The 16,753-nt window shown below is 31.5% G+C and overlaps 1 protein-coding gene across 1 annotated transcript in view; it reads left to right on the top strand.

Annotated features, from left to right (window-relative positions):
• Positions 1-527: 527 nt before the first annotated feature.
• The window catches only part of LOC120773729 (glutamine synthetase 2 cytoplasmic), a 28,786-nt gene continuing 12,560 nt past the window's right edge, over positions 528-16,753 (top strand). The window contains exons 1-2 of the mRNA XM_040102785.1: positions 528-806; positions 4,093-4,277. Coding sequence (XP_039958719.1) covers positions 4,094-4,277 — 184 coding nt within the window. The 5' untranslated portion in view covers positions 528-806; position 4,093. The remainder of the gene's footprint in view (positions 807-4,092; positions 4,278-16,753) is intronic.

A 16,753-nucleotide genomic window follows, 5' to 3' on the forward strand; every position in this document is an offset into this window, starting at 1 on the left:
CACTCACGAGCGGCTAAATAAAAATTCGCAATTTTCACAACATTCGCCCGCTTTTGTTTGCTGACGCTCTCGATTCTCGTGCTCTATAGTCGCAACACATCGACCAACAACAACCAAATGCAAAAACAATTATCAAACCGCTTGTTGTTGTAAACGTTTTAGTGCTTAAAACGAATGTCCATTGTTGTTTTTATTGCCACCACTATTCTAACTACAAACTACCTAATACATGCCTAATCTAAATAGTATACAAATGTTGTTCCTGTTGTTGTTGGGTTTTGAAGTGTGTTTTGATATTGTTTTTTGCATTTGCTCAATTTGTCTTTGCACGTGAATAAAACAAAGTGAAATGTAAAAACAAAACAAAAATCACAAATACATAACAGATCGTGTAGGTGTGTGTGAGTGTGTGTGTGTGCTTATACACTCGCAGCTTTTGTGTTGCGCAGCGTCGCCTTGTGTACACATATACTGTTAAATTAATTTAGCTTATTTGTTGTTATTATAAATTGACTTGAAACAGCGTTTTTGTGTTTAGTTGCATTCCAGCAACGTTTGCGCTCATTTCTCGAAACAGAAGAGTTCTGAAACAAAGAACGCAAACGGTTAATTCTCGTGTCCGCCGCCTACATACATACATATATTTCAAAAGTATCCTACAAGTGTATCCTGCGCCTTTATTTTATCGTCGCTTTCCGGTTATCGTAGCTGATCGTCGTACGCTGATCTCGCGGTTCATTCCAAAAGAAAATACATATATTTTTTCCGAATTTTTAGACTTGTGAATTTATACAAAAACTCAGCAGGTTGGTGTGTTTGAAAACTGATGTGGCTTTTGATTTACAAATGATTGCAGTTTTTTATTATGTGTTAATAAGAATCGAAAGACTAGCTATAGAAATCTTGTTCTGGCATAACCTGTGTTGGAATAGCAACTGAGAAAAATATTGAAGTATTAAAAAATAAAACTTAAAGTTTTTAAATGCACAGCTGTATGGAAACTATTATTCCTTGGCAATATACAAAAATGCATCGAGGAAAATATTTTTTAATTATATATTTTTTTAATTATATATTTTTTTAATTCATTAAAGTGAACTAAAAATATAGATCCTCATAATAAAATAGTTCTTTATGATGTAAAAAAATCGAAGCAGATAATTTTGAAGTATTTTTTTAAGCAATGTTCAGTTCTCATTTCTCTTGTTGTTTCATGTAAAATTATATATGTACATATATGTATGTAGTATAACTCACAAGTGAGCTGTTTTTCCGGTCTGTCTGACAGCTTTATTTACATACGAAATAAAACTTGTAAGATAAAATTAATAAAATTTTGGTAGTCGAAAAAGTCCTTTCGTATTTCTAATAAAATTTTTACTTACTTAAACAAATATGTGCCATTTTGGTCGACCACTTTTTACCATTTTTCCGCTAGAGACATTATTCCTTCAGTGTAAATCGAAATTTCCAGAACGGATACGAAAAGTGTTTTTCGGTTGCCTGATATGTGCATATTAATTAATCAAATATGGACCGCATTTATATTCGATATTACTTCTATTTGTCTGGCTCGTGATTTGAGTTCAAATCTAGTCAAAATCTCAAATTATAAGAAAGTTTATTTTTTTTTTTTATAAATTTTTCCGTTTTCGACAGGCAATCTTATCTCATTAATCCTGTGTATATTTCTAATATGAAAATTGTTATTATAAAAACTTTCCTGTCTGTTAGTCTGTTGCGGCTTAAAACTTATAGATAAAGAAATATTTTTGATAAAAAATAATTAGATCAACGAATTTTGCTAAAATTATTGAAAAACCAAAAATATAACATCAAAATGGGCGGGAAATTATTTTAATGCCTGGATTATTGAGTTTTGGTGTGCTTTGGTAGATTAGTGAGTTTCGCTGTTAGGCTATATAACTCCATATATGTATGCACACTTCAGTTGTTACATAACATTAAAACGCAGAAACGAAGAGAAAGGAAAGAGAAGAAAAAACGTTAAGTTCAGTTGCACCGAAGCTATAATACCATTCACAAATAAAGTCTTTTCTATACAATAATTTCGTTTTGATTGATCAGTTTGTATGGAAGCTAAGTTAATGCTACTGTGGCCTGATCTGAACAAATTTGACATTGCCTCAGACAATAATCCATTAAAAATGTCGTTAAGATATCTTCATAAGTAAAAAGGTTGACCTTGTTTCGGCCAATCAATTTGTATGACAACTATATGCTGCGGTTCGATATAGGCGGCTCCGACAAATGAGCAGCCTCTTGGCGCGAAAAAAACGACTCAGATTAGATTAGATTAGTTAAATAAATGAGGATCTAAGGTCTATTGTGCTCTCTCTCAAGTCACAACGACTCACTTAACCCCAGCATATTGATAAATTCGAAATCCTGCTAGATGCTATTGAAGCAATGTGAGTCCTTTTTGTAGACATGGATCCAAAGACGTTTTATCTACGCCTACAGACTACTATAAAGTCAATTAGCAGGTGTTCTGGAGTTTTAGGGTCCATGTTGCAGAACCGGCAATTCGCACAAGAAGCTAGGCCCATGTTATATGTATAAGTGCTACTTGTGCTTACAATGGTCAGTGTAAACGGCGACAAGTAGCCTGAGTTTGTCCCTTGAGAGGAATCAACTTGTCACGCTGATTATTTATATTATATGTACATATGTTAAATATACGCTTTTCAGGATATAATGAGATTTTTCCGACTACTTTTATTGTTGCTTTCATTTTGGTGATGTTCATAAAAATGAATCTAAATTTAATAGATTTAATATTTTAAGGGATTTGAGATTATTACGAAATGAATAAAATCGATATTTCGACAACGATTGTTCGGGGCCAGCCGCTATTTTATAAGCTTTAAGGGGTTAAGCGGGTACAATAATAAGGTATTTTTACGATTTTTTTTTATGTCAACAATCATATATTTGACCAATATAAATCTCGGTTTTGAACGAAGGAAATAAAAAAAATAAAATTTTCATTTTTTCTCAGACTTTCAACAAAAAATCTAATTTTTTTCTAAAATTTTGGCCATTTATTGGATTAAAAAATAAGATGTAATGAAAAAAAAATTCGTCGTTCAATAACATGATAATGTTATTTTTAAGATGTATACACAATTCGAACTAAATCCATAGCGTTTCAAGAAATCGTGTCCACCGACTTCAAAAATGTAGTTTTGAGAAAAACTCATTATACCAGCGGTGCGCTACACCGATGTAGCCTTCTGAAGGGTTTATCTCTTAGAATTTTGGGAGAATATTTTAAAAATATTGTACTATTTAATAAGACAAAAAAATAAAAATTGTTATTTTTGAAAATTTCAAACCCACCTCACCCATTAAAACAACAACGCCTTAGAGAAGTTATTTTATATGATGAGCCGCAAAAAAATATTGCTAATCAAGACACTTCACTATTGGGTATAAATAACGAACGGTGCGTAATATGTGTTCTCGAAACGTCACCACAATAACAATAAATCAGCAAGAACAACCCACAAACATAAGATGATTGACGAAAGCTATCTAGATGCTGCAAACTTCTGTGTTTCTTTAGAATGATTTAATTACTTCGGTTCTTATTTATATAGTATTGAGATCTCTTAAGCTTGTGGCGATACCAAGAAACCCTGTTTCTTTATTTAACTTTTTGTGAGTTTGACATAAATGAACCGAGCAGTAGGAAACTTCTTAAAGACTTGCCGTAGAGAGCTTTGTATAGTGAATTTATTCATTGAGTTGGGGTCTATATCTCTCACTAAAGTATTAAATATGGACGAGTGCTCATTTCCACCTGATATTTTAGCAATCCATTATTATTAATTCGAAGCGATTTTTATATTAGTTTAACAAATCTGAGATATATTCTTGAATACTTAAGTTTCAGTGTATTGCTAGGATATTGTTAGAAGAGTAAAATTTTTGTGTAGAAACTTTTAGTTTTTTTTTTGCTCCATTATTTCAACTTCAATTATGCTAGATATTAATATCTTGTTGCCTATATTATGTAATTATATTAATATTTATTTATATATATGTATATCTTTTCTTCAATTACAGGATGTCGTCTCGCGTTTTAGAAGATTCACCAAATGCCCAACTCGATAAGACAATTTTGGAGCGTTATCGCAACCTACCATTGAAGGAGAATATTGTGCAAGCCACCTACGTCTGGATCGATGGTACTGGTCAAGATTTGCGTTGCAAGGATCGTACACTAGATTTTATACCCAAAGATCCCAAAGGTAAGTCAATAAAGCAATTTTTCTATGGTTAACACAAAAAAAAATAATAAAAGTGTTATTTTATACAAAAAGCCCGCCTAAATATGGCTTGGGTGTGTGGAAAAATACAGCAAAGTGAAGTTCTAATGCGAAAATACCAAATAGTGAATAGTGTAACAAAAGTGCTTTAAAGATTAACGCTAAAAGTCTGGTTGATTTCATTATATGTATATTTTATGAACTGTGAACAAAACTTAAGTGACTCAATTGCATTTGAATATTTGTGCCTTCAGTGCCTCGATTTGATTTTGCTGAATAATCCAATAGCAGATAAAAGTCCTTAAAAAGTCAAAAGCGCTTACGTTCCATTCGTTTTTGTGTGAAGTATCTCAAATTGAATGGTTCTTGAAAATAAGCATCCGTTAGCCACACAAGTAGAAGTTCGTTCAGGCAGGTTGTGTGTTTCCTTTATGAACTCGTCTTTTCCTCTTACAATCCATAATTAAGCTTTTCTAGTCCAGCGTCACTTCAGATGGCTTATTCAATTCACCTACTGGGTCAGTTGATTGGGTAATCGAATAGCAATCTATTAAATTTTTCAGTTCTTGACTTTCTTAAACGAGTTTTTTCTTAAAATAAAGCAGTACGAAACTTTCTAATGTAGTAGAACCACTTCCAAACAGGTTCATAATAATTATTTTCGTTATATAATTGTCTGTGGCTATAAATTATCAGTAATTTTTCTCAATCGACAGTTTTTTTTATTAAAAATCTATGCGTATGTGGTTGGCTACTTAGCATTTTTTGTTGTTACTCAACATTGGAAGAAAATAATTACATTGCACCGTGCAATTATATTAGGTACACACATCCTACAACCATGCACGAGGCGAAAATCCCCCAAGTATTTGCGGTTGAATTGTATAAATACAAAGTGCTTATGCGAGCTTTCCTCAGTGCTTTTGTTTTATTTTATTTTTTTTTTATAGATTGATAGGAATATAATTGATTAGTCTAGTGAAAACGATATCAGCGACTTCAATAGTTATTTCTATTAGTAATTATATATATACATATTGTATGTGTTTCAGTGCATGTACATAGTTCTATATATATACAAAATATTTACTCCTATAGCTGTCTTACATTTTAATAGCATTTTAATCGTGTAAGAAATATATGGCGTAACACTGCTGTATTCGATCAGATCACTATCTTTAACATAAGTGCATGCTAAGTAGACTGTAGATAGAAAAATATAACGATTTCTTGACGCAGAATTTTTGTTATTATTTACTTTACTTAATGTTTCCAACATAAGTTTATTAACTGAATTTTTCTTACTTTGTATGTTGTTATCTACACAGGCTGTCTTACGAATTGTTTAGAAGCAAAGGTTAGCTTTTAGAAAAAGTTTTTTTTAGAAATGTGATTATATATTAAATAAGCCTGAATCTCTGCTTCCAGACTTAAAAGAAAAAGAAAAAAGTTCTTAAACTTCTTATGAATGTGCTGAAAATCTGATTGGATATTTATGTCCGCAAAGAATTTTGAAACTGTTTACCAATATAACTTTATATAATCAATCATATTTGTTTTTTGATGCTTAGCTTAGTGTCTTCTAAGTAAGAAAAACCTAAAAATTATAGCATTATAAAGACGTTGGCATTGCCTGCTGAAAGATGATCGTCATTAAAAAAAACACTAGATATAGTTTCAGATTCTTCAGATTAGATTTGAAGCCACTATCTAACTACTGATAATTTGACATCCATATAGGTTAGACTTATCTTTCGCCTTATCTGACTAAAATAAATAGTTTGCCTGAAAAAAAGATAACCATAGAAAAAAAAAATACCAGCAGTTTTCAGAGATTCTTTACAGAATCCTCGCATTTCTGGTAATTTTTCTTGCCTTCAGTTTATAAGTTCGGTAGCCGTCATTTAATATCCTCAATTCGATTTACTTTGTGGTACTAACCATTTGTTTAATGATACCATTTCGATTATATAGAGTTTTAGGAAAGACTAACGGAAACACTAAAGCATTCTGTAATTTTAAAAGCTGAGCTCTTATCGCCGTATGCTCTAAAAATTGTTTATTAGCTGCATTCATTAATTTGTTTCGAAAAAGCGTTGGAGAGGTAGGGAAAACGACAGTATGTAATATAGTATGTTCAATAGACTCTTATCTGTGATGTTTCAGAAGCGAGTTCAAAGGCAAGACATTGAACGATTCATTTTACATATCGCGTGATTATTTTATTTATTACAATTTTTAGCATGTTACGTTTCAAACGATATGCTTAATAACTCACTGAAAAGGGATTTGAAATTATTTGTAGCGTAGAGAGTGTTCTACTCAAATGAAGGGGAGAACTACGGCTTGCAAGTTCAACGCTCGCTTAATATGCTTCAGTGAGAAATTTCAAATATTCCACATAAAGCACGTAGCGTATTTGTTAGTAATCATTAAAGTCAACTTATCGTTTATATTTGCCCATAAATGTTTATATTTGATTTGTCAGCAGTGAAAATAAGAATAAATTTCGAAGTAAGTTACTTACTCCAAGAGCATTTATTCGAACATTCAAGTTGCTGAAAATTCTCGAAATATTGTAATAATAGGATGCTTCAGTGGCAGCACTAGTTTACAGCCATTTTGCGTCTGTAATTTTGGGGGCTGTTTCTTTGTAGCTTTGGGTTGCTAAAACCGAAAATGATAGTAAAAATTTCCAAACACGTAGGTTTTTTTATGTTGTAGTCAAGGAGGGTAAGGGTCAAATCGCCACCATTTACAAAAATTACAAAAATAACTATGTGATGGGAATTCGTTTTACTCAAATTCATGATCAAGACACCTCAAATACAACATAGGCATCTCAACACATCAGTAGCAAAATTTTACTTCAGCTTTGTTGAGTAGTGTATGTGAATTCTATCAAATTATCTTATAATCGATTTGAAATTTGGCACACGCCTTTTTTACTCCAAGAAACCAAGGACAGTATGGAAAAATTTTACAATTTGTCTGCATATAGGGTAGTCAATCACTTTGTGTCATTTAACCACAAAATAATTTAATTCGGCGAAGTTGAAAAAAAGTTGTTCAAAAATGAGTGAAAATAATGAAGAAATTCGCTATATTTTGAAATTTTTGTAGTATTTTGAAAAATGCCAGGCAAGCCACCAATGAAATTTGTGAAGTTTACGGAGACGGATGCTATTTCGGTTCGTGTACCACAACAATGGTTCGCTCGCTTCCGTTTTGGTAATCTCGAAATTTCGATTTACACTGTTGTAATAATGTCTCTAGCGGAAAAATGGCAAAAAGTGGTCGACCAAAATGGTACATATTTGTTTATTTATTTATTAATATGTATAAAAAAATTAGATAAAGTTTGACTAGAAATGCGCAAAGACTTTTTCGACTACCAATATTTATATCCTATATACACTCATGGCCACGCAAACCTTTTTCTTAAATTTTTTTTTTGGACTTTTTCGTTCGTTCGGGGTTTTCTTCAATTTTGTTTTTTTATGTTTTTAGTAATCATAAGTAAACTAAATTATATTATCTAATTATAATTATAGTTTTTAATTTATTACGTTTAATTAGTAAAACACAAATTAGTTTTTCTGTTCTTATACAAAAGTGGCCGATTTTATTATTTTTAAAGTGATGCACCTACTAAATTTCGTGTTTCAATAAAAAAAAACAAAAATTAATTTCAAATAAAGTGTAAATGAAATTAAATTAAAAAAATAAAAAATATCATTTTTTCATCGCATGCCAGTCTCTTACAATTCAAGCTCATTTTGTAAAGTTCACTATCTTTCAATTGATTTATCTATAGCTGAATGTGTTTTGTTTTTAATTTATAATATTTTTGATTAATAACATGCCGTTAACTTATTTCTAAATAAAAAAATTATATACCACAAAAAGTACAGCTATAAAATGTGGTCAAATATTCACAATACTTGAAAATTTTGAGTGGTAAGGTTTGCGTGGCCACGAGTGTACATTCTCGAAATTTGAAATGAATCATTGCACAAGGCAACATTACAATCTTCGAACAAATTGGGGGCTATATGGCATATTTTGTATTTGTGAAAGGTATTTAACCGTTTTTTTTTTTCTTTTTTTATTTATCGAATACAAAAAAGCTTTTGTTTTATCCAGCTTGCTCTGCCTTATTATTGACAATTTTTCTGCATATTATCTACTCATTCCTTTACTATTCGTATTCTTGCTTCAGCCTATAAAGACGCCTAACGCTTTTTTAACTATTTATTTTTTTTTGTATTATTCCATATGATCATTCGGATATGTTTATAATATAATTTACACATTTTTATAATGCCTGCAACTTGCGGTTACCGATAAAGCCCCCTTAAAGTACTTTTGCTTTGCATTAACTTGCGTCGCACTATCTTTAGATAAATATCAAATGTATATTATGTTAAGTGTATATAAATATAAATATATTTATGCGAACATATGTAGACACTTAGCGGAAGACAGAAATCTTGAGCACGCTTCGCCAAGTGTCCGCTTAACTGTGAAAAAAAACGTTATCAGCTTCATACTAATTAACAAATTAAACTAAAACTCGTTCACGTCAGCTTTTATGGCCGTAATTCCTAGTCAAGTTAAATGTAGTAGATATTTTAGCGCCTTTACACAGTTCAGTTTTAATTCAGTAATCGCTCAGATTAGCTACGTACAATGTTCAATATTTGCTTTCATGTGTGAACGCGGTTTATTTGTGTTACTTATTAAAGAATTTAACACGTCTAGCGATGAAGTTTTAATTAGTTTTGTATGCACAGAGCATGCGCGTTTATAAAAAATTCGCATGTCTGACCAAAAGCAGCAGAGTTCCTTTGCTTTACTTTGCTATGCTACAATTCGTTTGGGGGGAAGTGATATTATAAAATTCAAATTGTATTTGTTTTCAAGGTTAATCAGGCACTTAAATACAATATGATCGCTTAAAATGCAAAACAGCGTATCATCAAACAATACGAAATTGTGTTGTTCATTGATTACAATACACTAGAGCATATTCTATAGACGCACAAAATTTTCAGTTATAACCAATTTAGCGCCAAAATTCACATTTGGCTTGAATATGAGCAGTATCTGTTTTAGTTCGTTTCTTTGCTTCAACTGTACACTTATGCAAAGTGATGTTATGTTATTTTGCATTTTAAGCGACGACATAAGTTCATTGGAATGCGACTGGTTCATCTCTACCAGTTTTACGTAGTTTAAAACGAACTTAAGCATTTAGGAAAACTGATACTCTATTCCGTATTAAAAACTACCTAAAGATGTAAATTTTAGATCGCAACTGTCACTAATACATCAATGAAAAAGTTGCTTTAGCAGTCGTTTCTTCGCAGGCAATAGCGCACATACACTGTGCGTATTTCTCACACTTTCTTGCTCTGTAAAACCTGACCTTTCTCTCAAAACACTTCAACCGATTAGAGTTCACTTAAAATTGTAGGATACTTCATCTATCGGAAAACATCTGCTGGAGTACTTCAAAAAGTGTGGTTAGCACAGCCAAGCATACAAAAAAATCACACTTTTTTTTATTTTTTGTCATTTGCGTGTTAATTATTCAGTCACATCGCTTTTGTGACGTCAAAACGTGAAATATTTTACTAAATCCAAATCGCATTTTCCAACTAGTTTCCATTGTATTCTTTGTTATTATTTTATTTGCTTTATTTTCGACCTCATTAAACACTAAACGGGGTATATTGAGTTTGCCTCGAAGGTTTTAACACCTAGAAAGCAAGGTCCAGCAAATCCAGAGCAAGTTATTGTGTGGGAAGCTTTTTTATTTTACAAGATATCTTCACAAAATTTGGCATAGAGTATTTTCCAAGGCAACGCTACAATCTCGAAACACATTGTTCAAATCGGATCACTATAGCATATAGCTGCTGTACAAACTGACCGATCAAAATCAAGTTCTTGAACAGAAAACTTTTTTATTTTACAAGATATCTTCGTGAAATTTAGCATAGTGTATTGTCTGAGGCAAGGCTACAATCTCGGAATCTAGTGTTCCGATCGGACCACTATAGCATATAGCTGGCATACAAACTGACCAATCAAAATTAACTCTTTGTATTAAAAACTTTTTAATTTGCCAAGATATCTTCACGAAATTTAGCATAGAATATTGTCTAAAGCAAGGCTACAGTCACGGAAAATATTGTTCAGATCGGCCCCCTATAGCATATAGCTGCCATACAAACTGACTGATCATAATAAAGCCTTTGTGGGCATAATTTTTTTATATGACAACTTAGCTTCACAATATTTAGCATAGATTAATGCCCAATTCACGGTTACAATCTAAGAAAATATTGTTCAGATCGGAAAGAAAAAGAATTTTTTTTAATGTCATTCACCATCATTTTTTAATCCTATCGATTCTACTCTTCCTGCCTGTTGAAAGCGAAATTCCAAAAGTGCATGCTGGTAGCTGGTCTCTTTCGTAGTAATAGTTACTATTAATTGCCCCTATTGCTGCTTGGCTAGCTAACGTTGTTCACTGCTGTTGTTGTCAATTAAATATGCTTCACCTTGTTTTGAAAAAATGCTGTCCACTTGATAGTCCTTTGGTCGATAAAAATCGGGGTCTGTTACGGTTACGTCGACCTGACTCGAGTCAATGACAATTAGAGTTTTCGAAATTGCCGGTGAAAAATTATAAATAATACATTAAAAAATATTAAATTATTAATTTAAATAAATATTTTTCACTTTGTAATTTTGAAAATCTCAATTAAAAATAATTTTCAAATTTCTAAACACAAAAACCGGTTTGAAAAATAAACGGCACGGCGTTATAGCTATCCACTGCATGTATATGAACAACGAGTCTCAAGCATTTTGATCAGATTCGCTTCTAACTAGTATAAATTTCACCGCTAGCTTCTTGGTTAACAGTACCTTTGCTATAGTACACCCTACTGTATTTTTCTTGTGGGTCACCTGTCTACCTTAATAATCCGCTTGCTCCCACTTTATTGTAAAACTTAGTTGCAAAAACATTCTTTTAATATTCCACGTAACAAAAAGTCACCCCTCTGCCATTTTTACAGCGAGTGCCTATAATCATTAGCAGAGACTTTGCTGAGCATATCACCCTAAGCTTAGCGCAAATATTTATGTCTGTGTATGCGCTATATAAGCGCTTGCATTTATCGCTTATAGCAATTTTTTGCACATTTCAAGAGTGCATACAATATTTAGTCACACAATTATGGCAGCAGATGTGATGCGTTAGACAAAAGTCAAACAAGCGCTGCGCCTTTGAATGCACTGCAAATCAGCGTGTTTGTAAAAATTTCTAAGTGCCCTGCCGAATGATTGTCCATGAAAACCGTTATGTGCTAATATGCCAAATCATCTCCATAAATATGCATACAAATGAGTGGGAATGCGCTGGCATGTGTATACGAGTATGTTTATGTGTGTGCATGACAGAACATTCTTAAATGCGCGCAGCTTATGCACCCGTTATATCATTCACAATGTAACCACAAACTAGCAAAACAGCTAATTTTAATTTTGTTTATTTTATACGAAGCGTGATAGTAGTTTATGGGAAGCGTCGTTGCAGTTCTCACTTGTGTCTATGCACAATACTAGAGTATATAGTACATAAATATCGTCGGCTAAAATGCAAAACGACGTATCATAAAAAAAAATCGAAAATCGCTGTCAGATATAATAACCAATATATAACCATTTTATAACCTAAACTCTGATTTTGTGTCAATATGAGTGTAGGATAACCAAAATATAATCATTTTATAACCAAAATTCAAATTTTGTTTCAATATAAGTGGTTTTTATATTAAGGTTTTCCGTCGCCTGTAAACTTATGAAAAGTGATGTTACCTTATTTTACATTTTAGGTGACAATATACATATGTAAGTATGTATTAGACACACCCATAGAGCTACATATACTTAGTTAATAATTCATAGTTGGTGAATTACATTTTTATTTTAGGTTTCTTTATAGTTGTTGAGACATTAGTCTGTTTGATTTTATGCACATAAATTTATTTTATTTTTATAGAATTAATTTGCCGCTTATTACAAAAAAAAATATTTTTCTAGGAAAGTACTAAATAATTATTCATTAATATTTATGAGTTATCTCCCAGTTAGACACATGTACTATATACATACATACATATGTATATACATACTTATATACCCATTTTTTCATACATCTGTGCATTTCAGCATCGTGAATTTGAAGTCTATATTAAAATCATCTTTTTTATTGACGTCACAACGACCTTTGTCTATTAATATTACTACCCGACGATGATTATGCTGATTCTAAAATGTCTAGGCTTTGAAAAAAAAGTGAATTTAATCAGCGGCCCTCGAATTTGTGCACATATCATTTGCTACACGCAATTAACGTGCCGTATGCGTGATCCGTTATCTTCAACAAGATTATTTCGATTATTTGTCAAGCAAGTTTTTGAACTGCTTATAAAACGAGCAATACTAAAGAGGTTTTGAGATTAGCTTCGAAAAATTTGGCGTCGGTTTAAAAGTTAATTTTTATTGCCTTCTTATGTTCGCTTTTAATCTTTTGTGCTATTTTAAGTTTCTTTTCGGCCGCCTGTTATGCCCTTCTGCGTTCACTGAAACTGAATATTGATTTAACTTTAGCAACCTAAATCAATATTTTGACAAGCTAAATATATTTTTGAATAAAGTTAATATTGCTAAACCAGAACTATAAATTTGACCCGGACTGACAACAAAAAAAAAAACAAAATTTGCACGTATTTCCATACAAATCTTTATTAGTGCCTTCAAGATATGCTGCTCAGTCAATACAAACATGCCTACAATTAATCTAATTTCCATACATTTGTTATAAGCTTCGACTAGGATGGCCTTCAGTGCTTTCTGTGAATGTTAGTTTTTTCGATTTCGACTCATTTTTTGAAGCGCTTTTCGCTAAATTATTGTACCGTTTCGACGTCATATTCATAAACCGAAGTTTCAACATCAATAATAATGCATTTGATAAATGTAAGCTCCTCAGCTATGTTGTCAAGCATCACTATTCTTACCGCTAAAAGATTGCTATATTTTGCTATGACAGTAGCATTAATACGCTTCAGACCAAAAACATTAACCAAAAATTTGTTGAGCGCTTCCATAAAAGTTGTTGATATCCTCTACTATCTCTCTGCTGTCAATACTACTATTTTCAAACCCTTTTTCTTTAACTTTGCGCTATAATTCTCATTAACAGAGATGGCTGTGACGCGCTTGAGGCAAGTTTTCGACAACTTCATGAGTTCCACTGAATGTTTCATTTCACTGCACTCAAATACTTGTTTTCCTAACTCCCTAAAATACTTCTGCAACATTTTCAATTATTTCGTAGCCATGATGTATCAGAAACACAAAATTTAAGGCAATTTTGTTGTTAAATTTTTTCTCAATGAAATTTTGCTCATAAATCGCCAGGCAAAGCTTTCGGATTGTCAATAAATACACACGAATTGACACATGGCGATCAAACTTCCTACAAACATAAAAAAAAGTTGTACAAAAAATTAAAGTCCACCAGTCCGAAAATTTGTTTTCACATAAGGCACACTGCGTATGAGTAATTTATTTACTGAAATATATGAATGCCAGCATTTCGTAGCTAAATAACCATATTTATCTGTATGCTTTTGTTTAATGGTTTTTGGTTTTTACTTTATTTTTACTTTTACCACTTTGCAATTTTATCGTCAGAGAAAATATTTTTGTTAAATATTCAAGAAATTGGACTGCTCCCCCTCCTGTATAATCTGTCAACACTGCTCTTCAAAGAGTTACATATTATTAAAACATTCAAAGTACTCTGTTTCATCGGAAAAATTTTGTAATTTTGTCTGTTAAACGTTTTTTATTAGTGTTTCAAAGAGACCGCAAAACAGACAGCGGCTATGGATAAGTGAAGAATATTTTGTGTGGGCAGGGCGTATGAGTGATTTTTCGTCACATTTTTCTTGTCATCATCTTTTCTTTTTTTCAGTGCTAATAAATACAATATTCCATTAATACATTTATACATACATAAGTATAGCCATACCATCAGTAGTGTAATACTTGTTTCACATTGATATGATTTAATATCGGAATATTTATTGTGAGTGCCGTATAATCACACTATCCATACAATTATAAATGTAAATTAGTTCCATTTGATTTTAATCATTTGCCCACATTTATGTATGAATTAATTTGATACTCGTATTTGTTTGTTTTTGCTTAGATAATTTTTCCTCGCTTGTTACAAAGTGATACGAGTATTTACATATATAACTCACGAGCTTCAAAGCTTTACCACATAGACGAACTGAAATATTATAATTTATTAATTATTTTTCGTAATTTCGTAGAACTATACTATATTCACAATGACTTAGCTTAGAGCTGTTTTAATTTATGCACAACTAGACAGGTACTAAGCAATTTCGCCTGATACAAGTTTAACAGATAATGTTCGGAAAATTTCTTATCCTTCAAATGACATTGTATTATAAGCAAATGCTTCACCTCAAATTTGAATTGAAAAAAAAAGAAAAATCCTCATCTTCGGTTCAAGGCTTTGATACACTTTACAAGTGCATTTCCTATAGCATAAACGATTTTTACTTAATTTTGAACGGTCAGTTTGCATGGCAGTTATATGCTATAGTGGTTCGTTCTTAACAAGATGTTTAGAACTTGAGACGTTTCCTTGGACCATAATCGATCAGATAAAAATGTTTTTCTTTCAAGAATTTGATTTTGATCGGTCAGTTTGTATGGCAGCTACAAATACTATGCTATAATGGTTCCGCCAAATGAGGTATTGCTTGGTGGGAAAAGTACGTGTGCGAAATTTCATTTCGCCATCTCAAAAACTGGCTTAGAAACGCTGCGTTGAAAGTAGAAATAGTAAATTAGTTAGTCATTGTAATATGGAAATCCATGGAATATTTCTCCAATGTAAGCCTCATAGGTGTGGTAGATTTTACTTTAAAAGAAATACAAAAATAAATAAAATCAATATACCCCGAATTTCGGGGTATTTACTTTAATAATCGGTGATTGGTTCGAAAAAATCCTCAGTGGGCCTCCGAAAAAAGTGTCTGGGGATGAGACAGTTTTTTTACTTCAAGCTATTTCAAAACCCAAAAATAGTAATATTGTCATAGATGAATTCAGGTAATAATTGAATAATTAGTCATATTTTTGATGCTTGACGAAATGTTGGCTTTTCAAAAAAGTCTAATTTTTGAAAATTTGCAAATTTAAACCGAAATTATTATCAAAAATATTATTGCTTTGATAATTACAAAGAAGATCGGGTTAAATATTTAAGTCGATTGAGCCAGCCGTTTCCAAAAAATTTTCTCATCGACTCTGAAAACAGCGTTTTGAGAAAAAGTTGCTTAAAGGTTTCGGTGTGCCGATTACATTAAGTTACACATTTTTACAATTACGCTCATACCTTCAAAACTATATGCCGTTTCAACTTCTAATTTCCGGAAAATATTATCAAATATATGAACATTCATTATACACATACTTATGTATGTATGCATGTCAAACAAAAAATCGATTTTTTTCAAATTTACAAGTAAATATGTACTTTCAAATTAGCAAATTAATTGTTGAAGTGGAAGGGTTTAATATTCTTAAATTTTTTTAAATAAGTCGTTATTGACGCTAATTAAAAAATAATGAGCTATTTTTTTCTTTATTTATTTCGACTTCATTCGCCAAAATAGTCTCCAAATTATGGCAAACCGACGACACAGCATTAATTTGTGCCACAAATTTTATTATTATTGCCATAAACGAGCGTCCTCAAGTGTTTTTTTTTGTGCGAATGGTGTCATGGAAATTATTCACGAGACAATTGGATACTTGAAATTGATATCGCCGCTATTATTGAAGTAGTTTTTAGTTAAGTAACACAATTCACGCGATAAAAGCCCATTGAAAGCATACTTTATAAACAAGAATGGAATTTTTGATAATTACAACTACAACATATTATATAAATAACTAATTATATATTTATATTAGGGTGGGTCAAAAATAGCGACAATTTTTATTTTCGGTTGGTACTCAGAAAAATAGAACCTATTAATAACTAACTCTTACTGCTCTATAAAAATAGTCTCTTTTTTTATTTTTTTTTTATTATTACATATTATTATTATTTTTTTTATTACAACATATTATTATTTTTATAATGATGTTGCACGCTAAATATCTCGCAAACGATTTATATCACAGGAATGGAATTTTTGATTATTACAGCTATAACATTACATATATAAATAATTATTTATTTATGTTTGTATATTAGGGTGGGTCAAAAATTACGCATATTTTTCGCTTGGTACTCAGAAAAATGAGGTTCTTATAATGCT

The sequence above is a fragment of the Bactrocera tryoni genome, chromosome 4 (genome assembly GCF_016617805.1).
Source record: "Bactrocera tryoni isolate S06 chromosome 4, CSIRO_BtryS06_freeze2, whole genome shotgun sequence".
Classification (NCBI taxonomy): domain Eukaryota; kingdom Metazoa; phylum Arthropoda; class Insecta; order Diptera; family Tephritidae; genus Bactrocera; species Bactrocera tryoni.